Source organism: Camelina sativa, chromosome 16, assembly GCF_000633955.1.
Source record: "Camelina sativa cultivar DH55 chromosome 16, Cs, whole genome shotgun sequence".
NCBI lineage: Eukaryota > Viridiplantae > Streptophyta > Magnoliopsida > Brassicales > Brassicaceae > Camelina > Camelina sativa.
Genome location: NC_025700.1, coordinates 14116871 through 14125759, shown reverse-complemented (window position 1 = coordinate 14125759; position 8889 = coordinate 14116871). Strand labels below are relative to the sequence as shown.

General features: G+C 43.7%; 1 protein-coding gene across 3 annotated transcripts in view; it reads left to right on the top strand.

The window, feature by feature from the left end:
* Positions 7637-8889, top strand: part of LOC104750516 (protein CROWDED NUCLEI 1) — a 5615-nt gene continuing 4362 nt past the window's right edge. Inside the window, exons 1-3 of one of the 3 annotated variants that reach the window (XM_010472320.2) lie at positions 7637-8178; positions 8397-8606; positions 8689-8880. In XM_010472320.2, the coding sequence (XP_010470622.1) occupies positions 7999-8178; positions 8397-8606; positions 8689-8880 (582 nt within the window). In that variant the 5' untranslated portion in view covers positions 7637-7998. The remainder of the gene's footprint in view (positions 8179-8396; positions 8607-8688; positions 8881-8889) is intronic. The other 2 variants (XM_010472319.2, XM_010472321.2) reach the window with 2 other exon arrangements.

Here is an 8889-nt window from a genome sequence, read left to right as displayed (position 1 = left end):
TGTATAAGGAGAAATCCAATATTCGTCTCTCGGGTCGTCACCCTACAGCGCGCCTTTGGATCGTCATCCGAAGTCGATATACAAACTACACTCCCAAGCCACAAAGTTTTGGAATATGGCGGTACTAGGAGAACCGAAGTCCCCCAAGAGTCGCAAGCATACAATTCTGAAAACGTCTGAGTCTTATCCCTAACCAGGTTCCCTTCCCGTGGCTCGCGTAAGACAACACAATATCCTACCAACCACATATCCCCTCACTGGAATACCCCATGACCAGCTAAGGATCATCTCACTGCCCCACGGGCCGCCACGAAGGCCATATAAATGTCCTAAACAGGACCGCCACAAAGGCCATACAAATGTCCTAATCAAGACAGCCACCAAGGCCAAACAAATGTCCTAAACAGGACCGCCACAAAGACCAAACAAATGTCCTCAACAGGTCCGCCACCAAGGCCACTCGTCCCGAAGGACCGTCACGAAGACCATCTGTCCCGAAGGGTCGCCTCAACATGCACTCTGGCTAAACAGCCCGCCACGAAAGCCACACAATGGCTAAATAGCCCGCCACGAAGGCCACACAATGGCTAAGCAGCCCGTCACGAAGGCCACAAAATGGCTAAACAGCCCACCACAAAGGCCACACAATGGCTAAACAGCCCGCCACGAAGGCCACACAATGCCTAAAAGGCCCGCCACGAAGGCCACACAATGGCTAAACAGCCAGCCACAAAGGCCACACAACGGCTAAACAGCCCGCCACAAAGGCCACGCAAGCCCTCTCCCAGGCTCTCCCCCACCAAAAATGGACAAATTCTAACTCACATAAAACTTTCCATTTTTTAGCACTTACCACATCTGGAAACTTTCCACTTATAGAAACTTCTAATTCAGGAAACTTTCCTCCAAAAGACTGCCTTGCGGAAATTTTGTACCCCAAACACCACCTCATCTTGTTATTGAGTCGAACAACCAACCACCCCAAGCGACCAAGTAACAAGAGAGATGAGCTGGAATACTCCATTCCCGCTCCAGCTACGGACTACAAATGGGGCCAGGCTAGGCAAGCTCAAGTCGTGGCTTGCTTCTCATACCACTTCTTAAACCTTGTCTTCATCCTCGCCTTAGGCTCCCACGTCTGCTCCTCCACACCATCACAGTCCCACAGGACTATCATCAAAGGAATCTTCTTCTTCCAAAGTTCCTTGATCCTCCTCTCGAGAACCCTCACTGGTCTCTCCTCCAAAGTCATGTTGGGTTGAAGATCCTCATGGATCTTAGCCAACAACTGGTCAACCTCACGGAGACACTTCCGCAACACAGACACATGGAAAACCTTATGGAATGCACGCATAACCTCAGGTAACTCCAGCCTATATGCCACTGGTCCAAATCGCTCAATCACTCTGAACGGACCCATATACCTCGGACTCAACTTAGTCTCAGTCAATGACCTGTTCGCACCCCGCAATATGGCCATCTTGAGGTACACTCTATCTCCAACCTGAAAGTCAAGATCTCTCCTCCTCCTATCGGCATAACTCCTCTGCCGATCCTGAGCTTCCTTCATGTTCATCTTGAGAACCCGAATCTTCTCCGTGGTCTCCTGAACAAAATCTGCCCCGTACATGCTCTTCTNTTGCGGAAATTTTGTACCCCAAACACCACCTCATCTTGTTATTGAGTCGAACAACCAACCACCCCAAGCGACCAAGTAACAAGAGAGATGAGCTGGAATACTCCATTCCCGCTCCAGCTACGGACTACAAATGGGGCCAGGCTAGGCAAGCTCAAGTCGTGGCTTGCTTCTCATACCACTTCTTAAACCTTGTCTTCATCCTCGCCTTAGGCTCCCACGTCTGCTCCTCCACACCATCACAGTCCCACAGGACTATCATCAAAGGAATCTTCTTCTTCCAAAGTTCCTTGATCCTCCTCTCGAGAACCCTCACTGGTCTCTCCTCCAAAGTCATGTTGGGTTGAAGATCCTCATGGATCTTAGCCAACAACTGGTCAACCTCACGGAGACACTTCCGCAACACAGACACATGGAAAACCTTATGGAATGCACGCATAACCTCAGGTAACTCCAGCCTATATGCCACTGGTCCAAATCGCTCAATCACTCTGAACGGACCCATATACCTCGGACTCAACTTAGTCTCAGTCAATGACCTGTTCGCACCCCGCAATATGGCCATCTTGAGGTACACTCTATCTCCAACCTGAAAGTCAAGATCTCTCCTCCTCCTATCGGCATAACTCCTCTGCCGATCCTGAGCTTCCTTCATGTTCATCTTGAGAACCCGAATCTTCTCCGTGGTCTCCTGAACAAAATCTGCCCCGTACATGCTCTTCTACCTGAGTCCAGCATAACGGTGTACGACACGACCTCCCATACAAAGCCTTATAAGGAGCCATGCTAATACTCGCATGGTAACTGTTGTTATAAGCAAACTCTACCAAGCTCAAGTGATCTGCCCAATGGCCACCCCAATCCAACACACACATCTTCAGAAAATCCTCCAACGTCTGGATCGTCCTCTGTGACTGTCCATCTGTCTGGGGATGATAAGTTGTACTCATATGCACCTTAATGCCCATCTCTGCCTGAAATGCCCTCCAAAACACCGAAGTGAACTTGGAATCCCTATCTGACACAATACTCGCTGGCACCCAATGCAACCTGACTATCTCCTTCACATACTTCTTAGCCAAGACTGCTGCTCCATCAGTCTTCTTAATGGCCAGAAAATGTGCCGACTTAGTCAACCGGTCCACAATAACCCAAATAGCATCAAACGTCCAGGACACTGGCAAACCCATCACGAAGTCCATAGTAATCATATCCCACTTCCACTCTAGAATGGGAAGACTCTTCAGTAATCCACCTGGTACCTGATGCTCAGCCTTCACTAGCTGATACACATCGCACCTCGCAACCCAACTAGCCACGTCCTTCTTCATCCCGACCAAGTGATAGTACCTCTTGAGATCACGGTACATCTTAGTCGCTCCTGTATGAATAGAGAACATGCTCGCATGAGCCTATCTCAGAATCTCCTGCCTCAACTCCTCATCTTTGGGCACACAGATCCGCCCATGCACCAGAATATTACCATTAGCCGAAACCTGATACTTTGAGTCAACATCTTTTGAGGCATTCACCAGCCCCAAATCCGACTCCTGAGCCAACCGCACTCTGTTCAACAAATCTGCTCTATCAGCTGCAATCAAACCCAACGGCTCCTAAAAAACCGCACACAAACTCAACGCGCTGATCTCTCATACCAGAGAATCCATATCCTGCTCCTGAGCCGAAGCCGCCCGCTTCCGACTCAAAGCATCTGCAACCAAGTTAGCCTTACCGGGATGATAGGCTATATCAAGATCATAATCCGTCACCAGCTCTATCCACCGCCTCTGCCTCAAGTTCAGCTCGGGCTGAGTGAATATATACGTTAGGCTCTTATGATCTGTAAACACCTGTACGTTTGCACCATAAAGATAAAATCTCCAAATCTTCTGGGCAAAAACTACAGCACCCATCTCCAAGTCATGAGTAGGATAGTTGTCCTCATGCTTCCACAACTGCCGCGAAGCATAGGCAATCACCTTCCCATGCTGCATCAACACACATCCCAAACCCACTCTCGATGCATCTGTATAAACCACATAGGGTTCTCCCTGCTCGGGCAAAGCCAACACTGGAGCAGTATTCAACATCTCTTTCAGGCTTGCAAAGCCCTCCTCACACTCCTGTGACCAGACAAAATGAACATTCTTCCCGGTCAACTTAGTCATAGGACGTGCTCTGCTCACAAACCCCTGCACAAATCTCCTGTAATACCCTGCCAACCCGAGAAAACTCCTGATCTCCGTGGCATTCTGTGGTCTAGGCCAATCCCTTATAGCCTGAATCTTCTCCGGATCCACAGAAATTCCATCTGCAGACACAATGTGACCCAGAAAACCCATCTCCCGCTACCAGAAACTACACTTGCTCAACTTAGCAAACAACTTCTGCTCCCGCAGCTTCTCCCAAACTGCCCTCAAATGCACTACATGCTCTTCAAGACTCTTAGAATAAACCAGGATGTCGTCGATGAAAATGATGACAGACACGTCCAGAAACTCCTGAAACTCGCTGTTCATCAATCTCATAAACGCAGCTGGTGCGGTAGTCGACCCAAACGGCATCGCCACGAACTCATACCCATACCACGTCCTTTTACTTGACAAACTACACCGATGCTCCCCACGGTGAAGTGATAAGACGTAAGAATCCCCAATTTTCTTCCTCAGTTCTACTAGACTAATAATCAAGTATGCTGACATCAATTCACCACCACCCGGATATCATCACCTCTTGTCCATCCAAGAAGTTCTAGTAACTTGTCTCTTAAGGAAACTTCCACAAGATAGCTTATTACAAAATTAGCTTCCCGTTTAGCAATTCTCCACAACAAATCATCAATACGAGCGTAATAAAACAAACAAGTACCATACGTTCGCATATTCTGATTCACCGCATCGAATGCTTTGCAAGCTGCCAACTCAAACCACTTGCCTTGGTTTCCCTCAACATGATTACCAAAACCTTGAATCTAGCAACCCTGTCCATCTCTAATGAACGTAAACCAAAATCGTCGCAACGATTAGATTATCCTACCATAAAGGCTTCTCGTGAACTTATATATCTGGTAAACATGCCTTTCTTGGCTCAAACCTGCTGCAATTCCCCTTCTCGGGACTCCAACACCACCAGCCTCATAATCCTGGCACAACAGCCACACATTCACAACCGCTCCGGTCAATAGAACCCTGAACCATTGGTCAACACATCCAAAACCCGAGATCCAACACACACTCGCTGGCCTCGGAAACTCGTCCGACCATGACCACGATAACGCCCACGTCCACGACCAACAACTCAAACACCTTAAACCACTGCACTTCCAAGAACAGAGGCTAACAAGCAATCTTAACATAACACAAAAACACAAAAACACAAAAACTCATTGTGGAATCACACTGTAGGCTCGAAGAAGATGTTCTAGGACTCCATGCCACACACAATTGATTAACTCACATAATCAATCAAGACATGCAATCCCATACATCACAACAGAAACCTAGTGAACCCAAACCTAGAACCGTAAGAGCTCTGATACCAAACTGAAATGACCTGACCCGTTTTTTTTAATAATAAATAATAATAAGAAATAATAATAATATATATAAACTACAACTAGTGGTCCCATACCCACTAGCCACCTAACCGCAACCACAACCAACAGCAGAAATAACCAATATCAATAACCAATAAATATCCACTAATAAACCATTAATATAACAAAACCAATCTTCAATAATTTCAACCAACAGGAAACATAGAACCAGAAACCTAGCAATGTTTCTAATGACCCAACTCTAGCAACCTAGCAATGCCAGACAACATACAATCGAGTCCCTAGAACAGCTTCCTCTTCATTGCCTTGATTCCACGATCACACTTTGCCTTTACCTGCACCACAAACACAAATTGAGATGCATGAGTATTTGATAAATACTCAGTGAGACAATCCTCCCATCTACTGTGTTATACACACAAGCAATAAGATCTCTCATGCCACAAATAACAACAATAAAACAAACCAGGAACATGCACAAGTGACCAGACACGATCCGGTTACTGTCAGAGGGTGTCGACCGACACTGGACATCTGGTGTCTACACCACTTGGGTGTCGACCGACACCTGCTCGACACCCCCAAAACCCTAACGGTGTCGACCGACACCTCCACATGGTGTCGACCGACACTCGCCAAGTTTCCGAGTTGTCCTCGCGTTGGTGTCGAGCAGTGATTTCCTTCGAACGGAACCTCCGAATCTCGCCTCCAAACTTCTCCTCTTCGTCCCACACAATCCCAGGAACGAATCCAAGCCTCAGGAGCTACGAAAAACTCACAAACAACCAAAACAAACAACCAAACAACACACAATATCACAGAAACAAAGATTTTAGCTTAGATAAGCCATGGTCATGCACTCACCTTAGCCAACAGAGAGATCTAAGCCCAAAAGACGAAGCTAACACCACAGAAACCTTCCCACCACGTTCATAGCCTTGGATCTTCACTCTCACAGCAAGATCTCTCCAAAAACACCTTCAAATCTCACAAACTCTATCTAAAACCTCAAGAACAGTTTCTCTCCTTATTCTCTCAAAAAAACACAAAGCGGCAGACAAAATAATACTCCCAAAACCCTTCTGGTCAACAATTCCCTTTTATAATTTGGTCCAATGGTTTTTCCTAAACCAAGCCGGTTCAAATCGATAATTAAATTAATCTGGTCGAACCAGAATAAGTGGTGTCGACCGACACAACCATGAGTGTCGATCGACACCCACCCCAAAACGCTAGGTTTTGGTTCGCGGACGTTACAGAGGTAAGTGGTTCGATTCACATCTTTGTAATTTTTTTTTAAATTCAAAACGACGTCGTTTTAGATTTAACAGAATCACATAACAAATATTTAATTCAGTTAATTTCTTCTGTTTGATGATTTAACGATGTTCCTTATTTGGCAAAGTCAACAAAAATTTATGATTAAACAAGAAAGTTAATAAAAATTAGAGATTTATTTCAACACATTCAAAGTTGATACTTTTTTCACCACTTTTGCAAAGTTCAGCTTTTTACAATATTTTCCCAAAAAAAATACACATCAGTCTATTGTGTCTACTGCCAAAATTTAAGTTTAAAATATCAAAATATACTAATCATATACTGTATATCATTAAGACATTTAATACTAGGAAGCCAAAAATGAATCCAAAAAAAAAAGAGAACAAGACAGCACAATGATGGGAGCACGTGGAGACACAACATATGCTTGCGTCCAACACAACAGCAGCCATATGCACAAGTCACAACCTGCAACTCAACAGCTCTTAGCCAGCTTGGCCTTTCTTTTTATTTCTTTTATATACTTTATTCCTTTTTTCCGTATTATCCACATTCCAAATTGTACATGATTTTATTTTTTTCATATATGCTACCTGGTTTTTTAATGACACCATAATTGACTATCAAAAGTGAAAGTAACAGCACACACAAACATTTGTAAAATCTAATAGTCTAACTTTTAATGTAATTTGTTTGGTAACATTTATGTTAATTATCCAAATTCATATTTTTTTTTGTCCAAATTAAAAATATAAAATTTTCAAATTTTTTTAATATTATAATTTTGTGGATTTTGAAAAAAAAGTTGTGGATTTTAAGTATTAAATTTTTTGCCTATACCAATCGTATCAATAGTACAAAAACATTTAACTATTGCATACTATTGCAAATAACACGCATACTATTGCAAATAAACCCAGTCAAGCACTCCTAAACCACCACGCCGGGGTCAAAGAGTCTTATTAACTACTACTACTTTAAAAGGATAGTTTCGTCTTAAAAAAAGTTCCACACTTGCACAACGCATAACCGTTGTAATCACCCCATTAAATACCAAATATACCCTTACGGAACCTTCGAGCAAATCTTTAAGACGGCGGCCATAAATGTAAATAAAGTAAAAAATTAGGGTCCACTTTTATAATTAACATATGAAAAAAAAGGGAAGAACGTGAAACGGATCCGTGCGAGAGCCACACAAAAAAGGTTCCAGCACAGACAAGGGAGAGAGAGGAGAGAGAGATTTGCTTAAGAGACGTTGTCGGACTTCAAATCAGTTTCGATACCGGAATTTAGGAACTCCGTTCAAATCCGGAGCCATCTTTAGAAGAACAAGATAAAGCTTCAAACTTTATCCATTAATTGGAGATTTCTCACAGAGAGAGAGAGAGACTGAAGAAGTCGAGAAAAAGTCAAGAGGGTTTCGGATTTTGGGTATCTGGGTTTTGATTTCTCGAGTTCAATTTCCGAATTAGGTCACAAAGTTAGGGTTTTTTTTTTTGTTTTTGGGGCGAAATTGGAAAGGATGACCACGCCTTTGTGGCAACGTTGGTCTACACCAACGAAAGCTAGGAATCCAGATTCGAACGGGTCTAGGCACGGAAAGGGTTTAGACATGGTGACCCCTGTTTCGGGTCGGGTTAGTCAGATCCAATTCGATGATCCAAGAATTTTGCCTGAGAAGATTTCAGAGCTTGAAAAAGAGGTGAGCTTGTTCGCTACTTTTATCTTTTTTGTGTTCAATGGCAATGTTTTCCTCTAATTGTACTTTGTCGCTTTGCCAATTTAGTTCAAGAATCTTTAAGAATGTGTTATATGGAAATGGAATTGTTTAATTGTGAATAGTAGTGATTCTTACTGTTTGGATCTTTTGAGTTTACACACAACTAATGTTTGTGTTGTTCTGGTAAAAAAAAAACACAGCTTTTTGAATACCAACACAGTATGGGTCTTCTTCTGATTGAGAAAAAGGAGTGGAGTTCGGAATATGAAAAGCTTCAACAGGATTTTGAAGAGGCTAGTGAGTGTCTTAAGCGGGAACGTAATGCCCATATGGTTGCTATAGCAGATGTTGAGAAGAGGGAAGAAGGGTTGAGGAAAGCTTTGGGGATTGAGAAGCAATGTTCACATGATGTAAGTTTCTTTCTGATTCTTTTTTTCGGCCATAAGCATATTTTTTTTTAGCACATATGACACTCTTATTAAACTGTTGCAGCTGGAGAAGGCTCTGCGGGAACTACTCTCTGAAAACGCAGAGATCAAATTTACAGCTGACTCAAAGTTGACTGAGGCAAATGCATTGGTAAGAAGTGTCGAAGAAAAATCTCTTGAAGTTGAGGCAAAGCTGCGTGCTGTTGATGCAAGACTTGCTGAAGTTAGTAGAAAGAGCTCAGAGGTGGAGAGGAAGGCAAAGGAA